Consider the following 14,037-nt stretch of genomic DNA (forward strand, 5'->3'; position numbering starts at 1 on the left):
GTCAGTTAATTTTTTTTTAAGGATGTTTGAAGTGACACACCATGGATATCTTGTCAGTCATAATGGGAATGTTGACTGTGTAAGAGGAGTCCTTCAATCCTTGCCTGTCTCAGTTTTTAAGTAATTTCCTTCTCGCGACTGTCCCTTGGTCTCAACTGTCAGAGTATGAGGAAAAGATAACTCGGGTTCGGCCTTCATTACCTTGTTTGGACGAATAATTTGATAACAATTTCAAGGACTATTCCTCAAGTTATATTAGGCTTAATTGCTTTCATGCAGCACAAAATCAATCAAATGTCCATTTTCTGTTGCTCCATAAATGTGTCTGCCACTAGCAAAGAGTTCAAGTTTTTCAAAGCCTTAATTTTTTTTGGAAAGTAAAGGAATTTTCAATGCATGTTCATACCCTTTGTCTTTTATCTAAAAACATACTAGGCAATTGTGAGGTCTTACCTCTTATGAGGTAATACTGTGTGTTGAATTCTAGACTCAAAGAAGATTATGATGAGGCCATGAAGAAAAACCAAGAACTGGAGAACAGAATCCTTCAAATGGTAACATTAGGTTTAAAAAAATCATATTCATCAACCATTCCTTGTAAATCCAGTGATTTATGAAGTTTCTAAGTGGGGGAAGCCCAGGTGTGCATTGGAAGGCTGCTATGATCCAGGCAGCCTTTAGAACAGTACTTAACTAAGGAGCTTAGTTGATCAAAGCCACACTCTGACATAAAATACCCACATTTTGATCACAGGGAAAAAATATTTAGGCAACGTGATACTTTTCTTTTGGGAGTTCCAAACACTTTTAAGATCAAATGAGGTTAATAAAGCATAAATTAACTGCATGCCATCTTTCAAAGTTTAATACATTGATTTGATTACTCAGGCTGAGGAATTGCAGCTGGAAAAATCCCGCTTTGAGGAGACAGTGGGAAGCATGTCAGAACAGCTGATGAACTTTGTTGAGAAAATGAATAAGATGGAGAGGGAATGTGTGAGTCATACAACCTTTACCTTACTACAAACGCAAATCAGAAAGAAAGAATCATCGAGACTGTACTCTCTCTTTCTTTGAGTTTAAAAACTACATACTTGGTAGTCCAAATGTTACCTTGAAGAGGGTTCTGAATTTTCCAATTTATTAGACTAAGTCTGCAATTTATTTAAAATGTCACCATTTCTTAGAACATTTAAGTGACCAAACAATCAAATTTGCTGAAATTACAATTTGGGAAATTGAGACCAAACATTTGGGTTGTGCAATCTATTTGTAAATAAATCTGTTTTGATTGATGATGTAAGAAAATTGGGTGTACCACATGAAAAAGTATCAAAAACCAAGCACTTACACAAAGTCAACAAATTAATCATGGGATGGCCGCCTGAAATTACATTAGTCCTGAAAGCTTTTTAGGACAAGTTAGGTAGCTGCTTCACTACATTGTAACTGCAATTTTGAACAGATTGATTAAATTTTTCTATTTTGTTTCAAAGGCAGGTGACAGAAAACCATCTTCTGGTTAAAATTATGACCGGTAAAAAATTTCACCAGTTGGGGTTAAAGGCAGCCAAGTGGCATTGCGTGCAGCAGAACAATTTTCATATGTGAAAAATCCAGCCAAAGCTAAAATTCATCCAATCATATCGCTACGATAAGCAATGCGAATTTCCAAAACAAAAACAAACCGCCGAAAAGCCTGCCAGTTGAAGATGGGCCTTTAAAATTATGAAAAGTACAAAATTTCACCAGTTGGGAGTAAAGCAACCACCATCAAAGTTTTAAGTAAACGTGAAACTTGTTACAAAAAATTGCAGTAGAACTCTGCATTAGATATTTTTAGTATTATTACATAGGAGCAAATTCTCTACCCTGTTTGTTTCACTTGAGGTGATTAATCAGTCACCTACCTTTAGCAGTGGTTTTTTCAAAATGGCCGCAGGCCTTTTTGCCAAGGTGACAGATGAAGAAATTAATCGCTTTAAAGGAAATGCATATTTTTCAAATAATCACCTATGTAATCATACTAAAAACAATATTTATTATTCTCGTCAGGCTTGGTGAATGAAAACCAAGATGAAGTCAAGGTTTTCACTCAACCAATCTTCCTGAGCCTTTGGCAAATAATAATTATTTTTTTGTTAATTTAACTTTTGCTACCTTCAATGACTCTATTCTAGATTCAGAATAAGAGAGATTGTTCCCTGGTGGTTCAACTTTTAAAGTGTAACCAATCTTTGGACAAGAAGTTTGTCTCTCAGAAAGTAAAAACGGTAAGCTTGAATTCTCTGGCTGGATGTGTCAGAGACGAGGACTCGCACTCATATTTTTTCAACTACAATGTTTGTTCTTTCTTAAGTCACAACTTTCATGCATAATTGTGTAAGATTTCATTTATTGGTTCATCTGATTTCCATTGGTTGATTTATGATGAAAATGGTTGTAACAATACTAAAGCAATATTTAAGGTTGTAATTGGAAATGAATACTGGTGTTTTCATTGTAAGAAATATTCTGCTTGTTTTATCTGAGCTGGAAATGCCTCAAGTTTGTGAACTTTAAACCAGAAATCAGCCAGAGCAAGAAAAATGGCCACAAAATAGGCTACCTATGGACCCATGTTATGACAGTTGATACATGGGTTACAGATTATTGACATTGTAATAATTATATATTTTTTTATCCAATAAGATGCCATCAGATTTACAGGAAAAGTTAACTTTAGAACTGAACATTACACCAGAGTCAAAGCCTCTCAATCATCCAGCTAGGAGCAGAAAACTTTGGAGAACCAAGAGTGCTTCATCTGCATCCACAAGTTCCCCATCGGAACTGAGTGATGCTGAATAGTTAAAAACTTGTAAATAACATTTTCCGAAACAATGCAATCAATATGTAGTTGAAGCGGACTGACAAATCTAAAGTTTTTCTGTCTGGTGATTGCTGTATTACGTAAGTGTGAGATTTTATTTCAGGTTGAGAAAAGCAGTTTATTTAGTTGTGATGTATATGAGCATAATAATTATCATTCACGGTACATGTACAAACTGAGATTGGAATTTCAAAGAGAAAAGTTGTGAATAATAATAATAATAATAATAGTAATAATAATAATAATAATTGCAATGTTTACGAATATCAAATCAAACATGTCCGACTGTTGTGCTTAGATGACATTTAGACTAAAAGTGATTCTGAAAGCATTTTGGTGTAATAAAATTAAAAATTGCCATCATTTCAAGCATTAAAGGTTGTCTAGTATATTTTTACTAAATGTCAAAACTTCGTCCATTTCTGAATGGCAAAAAAAGAAGAATATACCTCTGGTAAGAGGTCTTTTATGGGAAGGAGGGCTGAAATGACATTGCTCTAAATACAAAATGGATTTCAGGTTCAAAACAGAGTTGGACACCTCACCCAACACATTGGGTCCAATGGGTTGGAAGGGACTTGCCATTACTACAACTAGATCCAACTCTTTTACAAAGGGTGGACACAACTAAACATGAAGTAGAAACAAAAGAACTTAAACCAAAACACTAGAGATACAATATGTGTAAGATTGTGTGATCATGTTCACATTATACTAAAAGTAATCTGTACTTTGAATGCCTTTCATTTCACAATATTTAGATATGACTGTTACAGGTTAAACAAAATGATTTTAACCTAGGTTTATTTGCAATAATATTTCTTTGTCTCTATTTATGATAATGAATACCAGATGCAACAAAATTACAAATCAACCTACAGGTTAAAATAATTTTGACCTGAAATCAAAATTTAACCCGTAAAAGATAAATTATTATTTCCATATTTTCACTCCCCCATCCCACCCACAACTAGCTACACAGTGAGGTAGGCTGGGGTGAAAAACGACATCCATACACGGCATTGAATGAGCCTTAAGCTTACTTATCATGTGAGAACTGTGATGATCATAGAAATAGATATGTCCATCGGCTGAACCAGAGCAAATTATTGATCCACCAGGACTAAAGTCACATCCAATGTGATAGCCAGACACCTGGAAAGGAAAGAAGAAAATTGTCAATTTAACTATTTTTGCGGTCTATTTAAACACAAAATCTACAGCGCCCACTCACGTTCAAGAACTAGTTACATTATTTTCAATAATATTATTCTTTGAAAGCAAACGAGAGTGGATAAACTGGCATTTTAAGTTTTCTTAATGTTTAAAATGGTGTGTGGTGGCAAAAATAATTCCACACCGTAAGCACTAATCATGCACCCCAGTGTTGCACCATCCATGGCCCTGGGGGCTTTGTTTGCCTATTTGCTTTAAGCAAATTGTCTCATGTTTTTTTCTCCAAGGTTTTTTTTGGATCTATTTACATGTACTTTTCATCAGTTCAACCTCCCAAGACTTATCCAAGCTAGAGCTGGAAGTGGTTGTAGAAGACAAGAAAGTGGTTTCCTGTTAGGGCCAAAAAATACCACTTTAAAATCACACTGTGATTTTCTTGGCTCTTTTTTGCATCAATAATAACATTTTCTGTGCATGCACACACTCCAAAACCTGCCTACTTCTGTTCTTTACTTGAATAACTTGTTTAAAACACTGGCCAGTCCTTTCCTTAACTATGCAAAAGTTTTCTGAATGCACACTTGGTTTCATTTTTCAAGCATGAAAATAAGGGTCTGGATTTTGAAGTTTAAAATGTAGGTCAGGCCAAAAATGTTATTGAATACTGATTTTTAAATGAGAAGCCAGCCGAAGTATAGTTTACACATAGTCTCCTGTGAACAAATTAATTGATGACTTACCATTTATGTATTACAAACTATTTCTTATATAACATTGTCGTTACCTTATGTCCCTCATATCTTTTAAACTTGTTAAGCTTGTATGGCTTTTTTGTCGAGAACAGAGCTATGTAGTCACCATTAGACTGCGCAACAAAATGGGACTCGGACGGGTGAACTTTTAAGCATGTACAGGTGAATGCCTCCTGATTAAATTCAAACATAGGAAAATTTGATCAGGAGCCACAGGGGCACAAATTAATCACAAAACAAAAATAATAACACAAATGATGATAATAACATCTTTTTGAAAGTCTCAAGTTCACATTCCAAGCACAGTAAGCCCCACAACAGTGAATATAACCAACTTCCTCAACCAAAATAATTTTGACGACAAATCAGGAATCAACCCTGAGACAATGGTGGAAGGGACATGTTCTCATGCAAATTCTACAGCCCCTCTTTCCCTATAATGAGTATCTCAGTCAGCATCATCGTCATCATCACTGCCATCGTTGGCCACCTAGGTTAGCAAGTAGCAGGTAACTGAAAATAATGTATGAACCTACCTGGTAAATTTGATTGGACAACACAGCTGTTGATCTGAAATCCCAGACCATGATTCCTTTGTCAGTAGAATTTCTTCTGATTACTTCTGCAGCTGAAATAAACTCATTTCCATGAGGAAGAAAGGCTATGTCCTGTACTTGGCCAAAACAAGCAGAGTATGTTGCAGAGATCTGTTTAGAAAAGTTCTTAAATCAGTTTGCTGGTACATGTTTCTTTAGCAAAGAATGCACCGTGAGACAGAGCAAAGGGATGAATGATAGTGGTAACTGATTGGCTGAGATGATTATGTTGTTGAGCATTACACTAACATGCATAGGTTCAATGCTGGTTCAAGCCCCAGCTCAACCAACACTCATGAATTTACATATATTATTATATATATAAGGAAGAATGGCTGCCTTTGTAATTTTATCTCCTGGCTTGGCAGTGATATCTCAAAAAGACTTATGGTGGAGGCCACCTTAGCTGAAACAGCCATAAGTCAAAAGCGACTTTGCTGAGTTCTGGACATGCGGATACCAGGATCATGCAAACAAATATCTCACTACGCTTAGTTGCTATTTTTAACCATGTAATAACATCTCATAAATTTGGTTTTATCAACAGAGTTGATAATGTAAATTGACCACCGTACAGAGGCCAATACGGTGGCCAATTTACATTATCAACTCCGTTGATAAAACCAAATTTTTGTATACTACTTCCCCACCGACGCAGCACCACAGTTTCTTTAGAAACTACCCCCTTCAATAACATCCCACGTTTGTTTCGAAGACAGTGAGACATAGTTGTGCTGTTTTCTAGCATCAAACTAGAGACAAATTTGTATAAATGATTTACAGAAGGATGAAGAGAAAGATAGATCATAAGAAACATAACAAACTAGTTGCTTCATTGGGCAAGAGGTCAACAGTACTGAAATCCCGTGCCTGACACTTGCAGACTGCAGACCGTAGACTAACCCTAATCAAACCCTAACTCAGTTATTGAAAGCTAGCCGTTTTAAAATGGGTACGTAGACTTAAATACTCTTTATCAGTGCTATTTGTAGGCAGTCTGCAGTTGTCATACAATTACTGAAATCCTATCTAAGGATCTGATTTTCCAGCTGTCCTTTAGCCCTGTAGAAGCAACTCCCTGTAGTTTACTATCTTTCTCACGGGCAAATAATTTACACCTGTAGCATCTACATTAAATTTTGCATTTAGACTTTGAGGCACATGACATTGTTGAGCCCAAAGACCAGCAAGATAATTTATCGAATAAGGTCCTACACAATGTAGATAAGCGACGTGTCTCCTATGAGTTCTTGTAGCTCAATGGGTAAAGGATGTGACCATTGTATGAAAGTCACAGGTTTGTATCCTGCCTGGGACTCTGACTTTTCAGCTGTCCTTTTGCCCGATCAAGAAACTAGTTTACTACGGTGGAATTCATCGCACAAAGTCCATTTTGTTGAAAGTAATGTACTAACTTTTCCAGTCCTTGCATCCCAGCACAGGATTGAAGATTTAAAAGTCCCAGCAAGGAAGAGAGTAGAATCCGTAGGATGAAACTGAACACAAGTCACATAGTTACGATGAGGAAATTTGACGATTTCCTGTCCTGAAACAATAACAGATCTTGTGTAAAAATTAATAATTTGAATGAACACTAGCTTTTACAAAATCAGCATTCCTGCTTGATGGCATTCAGATAGCTCTTCGGGATGTGATCCCTGAACTACCTGAGATCTCTGCACCGCTGAAGTGAAAAGTTGTAGAAAATTTTGGTAAATGCTCATATGGTGACTGAGATAATGGGTTAGAATAGTGGCTTTGCCAAACAGAATGTGGTCTAGATTTATCTTGGCACATGATCTTTTACATGTCGAGAACAGCCACTTGGAACATCTGCTACAGATCAAGGAAAAGATGCACTTCGACCAGGAATAATGACACAACTTTGAAAACATGAAAATGGTCTGGATTCTGCCAAGGGTAAATTCAGGAATAACATCTAAGTTTACAGAAAAAAAGTTGCCCACTTCCAAAACTAGTTGACCCCCGCACTAGGTACCGGTATTCAAGGAAAATATGTTAGCATACATGAGGTCCAGCCAGGAGGGGGGTTCCATGTTACTTGTCTGAATTTTAAAAAGTCTCGTGTCAGTGCTTTGTCAATGTTTCATCATGGCTTCACGTTGCTGTCGGAAATTTAAAGAAAGGATGTCATTTGTTGCGATTTCACTTGTAGTGCTGTTGCTACTTTTTAGGCTATATCCCTTGTCGGAATTTACCCTGACAGAGCCTCATACGTGAAATCCCCTGTGACAACTAGCCTCTCACCAATTCCCTTCTCGTAATGTCACATTTAAAGCACATTTTAGAGTCCAAGCACTGACTTGGCGATGGACAAACGAGCTAGGGTTTAAAGTCTGGGGGATAGGTTGTCAGATAATCAGACTGATAATTTATTACCAGTTTCTAAATTAACAAGTCTTGCAGTTTTGTCATAACCACAGCTCAACACTTGTGATCCACAAAGACTCCACTTTCCATCTTTCACTGCTGCCGTGTGGTGTGTCAATTTGAGACAAATGGCATCACCCAAAGTATCCCAGACACAAACACTATGATCCATTGAGGCTGAAAGCAACAAGTTACTCCTGCTAGGGTGCCATCTTACACAGTTAACTCCCTGAGAATGTCCCTCAAAACTTACAAGAAGTTGTTTTGGTGGTCTACTGGAGGTGACTTGCTTTTTGTTCTTTCTGATTCCTTCATCATCTTCTTTTGATGAGGAAATAAATTCAGCCCCTTCTAGCTGAGGTTTCAAAGGAAATGTCACGGGGCTTACAGATAAAGGACGTGTTGTTTTCTGTTGGCTTAACTCTTGTCTCTCTCTTTTGGAAATGTAAGGTTTGGCATTAACACTTCCTGAAACACTGGTAGATGAAAATTTACGATGCATCGTTGAAATTACAGATGGTACAAACTTCTCGTCAATTCTTCCAGAAGGAGCTTGTACATGTGAAAGCGACGATTCATTAAAATCGTTCGACAAACCACAATGATCAGATCGTGACATCTGTGGAATAATACTTGCAGTTTGTTTTAGATCAGAAAAAATGCCTACTGCTTTACATTCGTGAGGTGATTGAAGAAAAGGCTTTGGCCTTTTATTTGCTAACTGTCTAGTGTTTCTGTCCCCAAGATAGTTCTGGTCTCGCTTATTCATCTCTGTTACTTTTCGTTTCTTGACACTTTCTTCGCGTCCTTTTCCCTGTTCGGTCTCTTCAGAATCTGAACCGCTGGAGTACGCTAGCAAGGATTCCATCTTAATTGGGGTACTTGGGGCTCTCACGAAATAACAAATACAGTAGCTTTGACAGCGATGTAACTTTGACATTACCCGCCATTTTTAATAAAACGTAAACCGTCCCGGCAATCCCTAGATAGGGCATATATGCGTCATTATAATGTATCCAGAATTTGACCCGCAGCCGCAGCCCCAGAGCTCTTCTCTTGACTAAGAGAGAGAAGAGCCCTGTAGCCTGTTCCAGGCTCTCAGATAGAAAGACGAAAGAACTTCGTGTGAAAAGCGAGTGGGCGCTTGGATCGAGGCGAGGCGCCTCGGTGCTTGCGCCAGGTTGGTGTGCAAGATAAATGAGTGAAAAGAAAGATGGAGAATAATAAATGAATAAACGAGTAACGGGGTAAAAATAAATGGGCTGTAAAAATATCCCAAAATTAGACAATACGCGCGCAAGTAAAGAATTGTTTGATCTTATGATCGCGACTTGATAAAGAACGCGCGTTAATAATATATCAATGAATAAGTACAGAGTTATGTTAGGGGCAAGAGCGCGTCCGCAAACAATTTAAAGGTAACTAAGTAGAGGGAAATGAAGGAATGCAATGCAATGACGTGCGCTTGTTTGCAAACGACTTCCAAATAAATAATTAAATGATATTACCCATAAATAGCTTGTGCGTGTTGGGACCTACAACCCGTGGGTAACTTGAATTTAATAAGCAGAGGCTGACAATTTCATACTACATGATGGCAAATGCGCGTGTGAATAACTTAAAGTCAGTTATATCACACGATACTTTGCTGCGTGCGCCTTTCAAACAACGTACACATAACTTCAAAGTAAAGGGGATAATATCACACGACAGGATCGTTTACGCGAGCGAGTATGCAACTTGCAAGTAAATAATTAATTAATGGTTCAGTGCAATATAGCCTGCGAACGCAGACGTATTTCCGGCGGTCGCCGGAAATACGTCTGCGTTCGCAGGCTAAGTGCAATAATGTCTTAAGATATAATTGTGCGAGCGCAAATGAACAAACCCCTTACAAATAAACAAGTAGATGTTTATAATAGCTTAATAGAATTTTACGGCGCGTGCCGGCGTAATTACCCGTTGCGGGTAATTACGCCGTTGCGGCGTATTACCCGTTGCGGGTAATTCAGAAAGTGGAGGGTAAAATATCACAAGATATGAAGGCAAACGCGCCTTAGCAAACAACTCGTACGTACATGAGCCATCAGGTTAATAAGATTGCTGCATACGGTGAGGTGCGCGCTCTTTAAAACAACTTAGGAACTTACTAAGGACGTTCGCGCCCAAAACGTTCCCACGTACAGATTTTTTTAAAACTTGCCATGCAGAAAGGTAATGATCTAAATTGGACAAAGAAACAAAAAAAATGAGGGGTCACCGTGCTCGTTTTCGAGATCATGAGGTGCACTTTTAGAAGCTTGCGTTATTTTAAAACGATCTTAGCTTACAACTGTCAGCAATAAAAAAGCTACATTAGCGAAATTTAGATCAGGTAAACGTACTCAATTTAACAAAACTAATATACCTAAACAAACTATTGCAGCTGATGTCCAATAGACCTTGAAAAACGATACATATTAGTCTAAGAAAGAAAACTTCGGTCGCACGAGAGCATAAAAGGCGAAATATTTGTAACTTCTCACGTACAAATTTTTTTTGTTTTTTGTTAAAATGGACAAAATCAGGAAAAGAAGTGATATACAGAAAGAAATGGGGCTCACCGAGCATTCAAGAGGGTAAAATCGCCGCGAAGTTCTCAAAGCGATTGTCTATTCGCAATGTCACGCCATTGCGTGACATTTCCGAGAAGACCTGGGTCCACAGCTATCCCATAATGCCACATGCTTTCACGTTCCATTCTTGTGGAAAATGTTTGCACCTTTAGCATCGTGTTTACCTTCGTGGTCTGCGATGCATGACGTGTGCGTGATATGCGCGAACAAATGCGCAGTAGCAATGGGCGCCAACGTCTTTAAGGGCATAATATATATGATAGCGAAAGCGCGTCAGTAGACAAGTTACATGTGAATAAGTAAATGGTCACGAAAACTTATCATTGAATAGTCTGTGCGTGGTATACTACTGATGAGTTAGTATAATATGATAATAACATTCATTACGGTAAACGTGCATGTGGATTTGGATGCTAATAATATCAAAACAGATAGTGGTTTTCGCGTTAGAAAACAACTTGGACGTAAATAGAGGGTAATAATAAGATAGAGCAAGCATTATTAATTGATCAACTTATGCATGCATGAATTAGTAGATGGTCACAGAAACTAATCACATTATGGCTTACTATTTTTCGATCTGACAGGGCGCGCTTTTTTAACAACTTACAAATACCTTTAAGTATAATTATTTCACATAGCGAGTGAATAATTAAAGAGGATACGTTGCACAAATGTCATAGAATATACTTGTGCTCACATGAGCGACAACTTAGAAATGAAAAAGATGCCTAAATATCTTATTGGCACTAAACGGCGTGTGCGCACACAGCTTCTGTGTAATGTAGATAGCAAAGGGAAATAATGAAGTGACTTGGTGATAGGGGCATATATCATATCACTTTACAGCGAGCGCGCGTCAGTAGATAAGTTAAATATTAATAGGAAGATGGTAAGGAACTTATATTTAAATGGTCTGTGCATATTACTGATTTTTAGAAGAGGGTAATAATATCATACATGATGGTGTGCGCGCGTTAGTTGCAAGTGAATAGAGGGTACAATGTAAAAAAATAACTATGCGATTTAATTGTGCGCGCGCCTCAGTAAACAATTTAAAAATGAACAAGTAGATGCTTATAACATTTTATAAGCATTTAACAGCATGTGCACACCAGCATATGGGTTTTGAGTAACTGAGCAAGCAGAGGAAAAATATTATGCGACATGATGGCAAAGGCGCCTTAGCAAGTAAATAGTATGTAAATAATAGGCCATTTCCGAGTTCATGTCTGCCTCGTCGTCAAAGCGAGTCTAAGTGGGAAGTGTTTCTTATGCAAATTAGTTTTCATTCATATGTAAAGTAGAACTAATGACCATCACAAAAGCTTCGCACTTAGACTCGCTTTGAAGAGGAGGCAGACATGAACTCGGAAGTGGCCCATTAACTAGAGATTTTTAATATTATACGATATGATGGAGTGCGGGCTCGTAAAACAACTTATGACTGATTTACTGAAGTGGGATGTCATATGACATGCTAACGCGCATTTGTAAACAACGTACTGTACATGTGAATAATTAGGTGATAAAAAAACTTGATAAAGTGGCCTATATCATACGATATCATGGTGCCTGCGTGCTTTTTCAGCGTGCGCGCATTTGCAAGCAACTTTTAAACAACTACATGGTTACAGAAATTTATCATTTAAATGCCCTGCGTGCATTAGCATTGTTTTTATATTCAAGTATCTACGACATGATGGGACACACGTCTGTAAACAACTTAAGTGAATACGTAGAGACTAATATTATCATAAACCAAATTATACTCGCGTGTCAGCAAAGAAACAAATTGCAATTAAGTTAAGGGAGGTAACCTTAATGGATTTTATGGCGTGCAGCGTGCTCGCATGAAGGTAGTAGTATTCTACGATACGATAGTGTTCACGCAATTAACTAAATAAGGTGAATGTCACACGTTATTATGGCGTGCGCTTTACCAAACAATAATTATTTATAATAATAAATCATGGTGCGCGCGCGTTTGGTAACAAATTGCTGGCCAAGCGGAGTTCATAATCTCGTGCAATCCGATGACCTTCGGAAGTTTACAAACGACCAAATATATATAAGAGGAGGGTGATAGTATCTGCTCGCGTTTGTCAACAACTTTCAGTATCGAAGTAGGGGCTTATGAAATGTACAATAAGATGGGTAAGATATAATATGATACAATGTAAAGTGCGTACTGCGTTCAAAATGATATGCATTTTTGAGTAACAATATCGCACCACTTATTTGCACATGCTCGTAGACTACTAATGAAAAAAAGTGAATATTGCATAAAATCCCGGCGAGTGTAAGTTAACAAACCCTTGGCGTTAAATTCTACTAAAGTAATAAGACCAAAAAAGATAATAACGGCGGCAAATAGGCAAAGGCTTGATACAAGCACTAGAAAAAAATAAGAGATAGAAGCTTAAAACTTAATCATAACCCATCAAGGCCAGAGTCAAAATTCACCCTCAAAGGATAGTATTAATCAATGGTTGCCTAACGCTTGACCATGCCAGCCAAGAATATAAACAAGTCAGGACTCTTTTTCACCTTTGACGTTTATTAATCCAAGAGTCAGATGGATCAGTTTTCCAGAATGAGTGTCTTTGATTTTATGTAAAAGTATAAAAAAGTACTTTTGGAAATGGTTTTTGCTTTCGCGTTCCAGAATCTATTTTAATCTAGTTATGGTTTACGTTTTTGCACACTCTGCTGTCACCCAGCCCGGGAGGTCTTTGATTGCATGAGGGGGCGGGAAAGGGGAAGGGGGGGGGGGGGGTACGGTTCAGCTGGATCGGGGTTTTCCTCCAAGGGGCGAGTGGACGTGCGACGAGGTTTTTCACCCAGCTGTTGTTCCACAACTCCTCTCTTATTTGTAATTCACTCGAAGGCAGACTAACCTAAACCTAAGTAATTACGGGCACAGAGAACCGCTCCATACATCATCCAAATTAAGACCATGAATAAAAAATAGACTTACAAACGAAAATAATGTCTTCCTCGTCGTTACATTATCGGGATATTTTTTGAAAACGTAAGAAGGATGAAACTACTGACAATTAAGGTGCAATGAGCCCGTGGGAAGTAAGGGAAACTAGTTGATTGGCAAAAGCAAAAAAAGTAAAACAAAAAACAAAAAAGAAAACGAGTGAAAAATCAAAGTAATGTTCGCATGCTCTATCCATTGAGCTACTAGGACTGCTGCCACTTTCAATGATGAAAACATGGTGGGCTTCAGCGTGCGCGCGGATTCATCATTAGGGAACTTAAGCAACGACAACGGCGACGGCAACGAAAACGTCACAAATGCGCATATTTAGTAGGCAAAAACAATAGCTTTGCACGCCCTGCGCGTGCGTTTTTCACTTTTGTCCATTTCTTTGCCGTCGTCAGCAAAACAACAACGTGAAATAGTCAAATTTTACGTTTTAAGGAGAACGTCATCACTTGACGCTAAAGTTTCATTTTCTCCCCTAAATTAAGCGCCGTCCCGACCAATGTCATTTTTGAGGGACTACCACACCCTTGTCATATAAGAAGGGTTGACATGTTTACAAAGTGATTACAATGACGCGAATTTATATTTTAAGATGACGTTCTCGGTGCCGTCGCCGTCGTCGTTGCTTAAGTTCCCT

At 38.0% G+C, this 14,037-nt stretch overlaps 3 protein-coding genes across 3 annotated transcripts in view; 1 reads left to right on the top strand and 2 right to left on the bottom strand.

Annotated features, from left to right (window-relative positions):
- Positions 1-3,249, top strand: part of LOC138027932 (brain-enriched guanylate kinase-associated protein-like) — a 4,441-nt gene extending 1,192 nt beyond the window's left edge. The window contains exons 5-8 of the mRNA XM_068875551.1: positions 488-554; positions 889-996; positions 2,181-2,273; positions 2,692-3,249. Of these exons, the coding sequence (XP_068731652.1) occupies positions 488-554; positions 889-996; positions 2,181-2,273; positions 2,692-2,850 (427 nt within the window). The 3' untranslated portion in view covers positions 2,851-3,249. The remainder of the gene's footprint in view (positions 1-487; positions 555-888; positions 997-2,180; positions 2,274-2,691) is intronic.
- The window catches only part of LOC138026739 (uncharacterized), a 269,593-nt gene extending 258,948 nt beyond the window's left edge, over positions 1-10,645 (bottom strand). The window contains exon 1 of the mRNA XM_068874194.1: positions 10,244-10,645. The gene's annotated coding sequence lies outside the window, so the exon portion shown is untranslated. The remainder of the gene's footprint in view (positions 1-10,243) is intronic.
- On the bottom strand, positions 3,599-8,762 carry LOC138027931 (WD repeat-containing protein 25-like). Its single transcript, XM_068875550.1, has 5 exons — positions 7,797-8,762; positions 6,812-6,942; positions 5,337-5,507; positions 4,833-4,973; positions 3,599-4,027 (listed from the first exon to the last, which is right to left on the bottom strand). Exons 1-5 carry the CDS (start codon positions 8,725-8,727, stop codon positions 3,806-3,808), a joined length of 1,596 nt encoding a protein of 531 aa, XP_068731651.1. The 5' UTR covers positions 8,728-8,762; the 3' UTR covers positions 3,599-3,805.
- Positions 10,646-14,037: the final 3,392 nt, after the last annotated feature.

This window comes from Montipora capricornis, chromosome 12 (assembly GCF_036669925.1).
Source record: "Montipora capricornis isolate CH-2021 chromosome 12, ASM3666992v2, whole genome shotgun sequence".
In the NCBI taxonomy this organism is placed as follows: Eukaryota; Metazoa; Cnidaria; class Anthozoa; order Scleractinia; family Acroporidae; genus Montipora; species Montipora capricornis.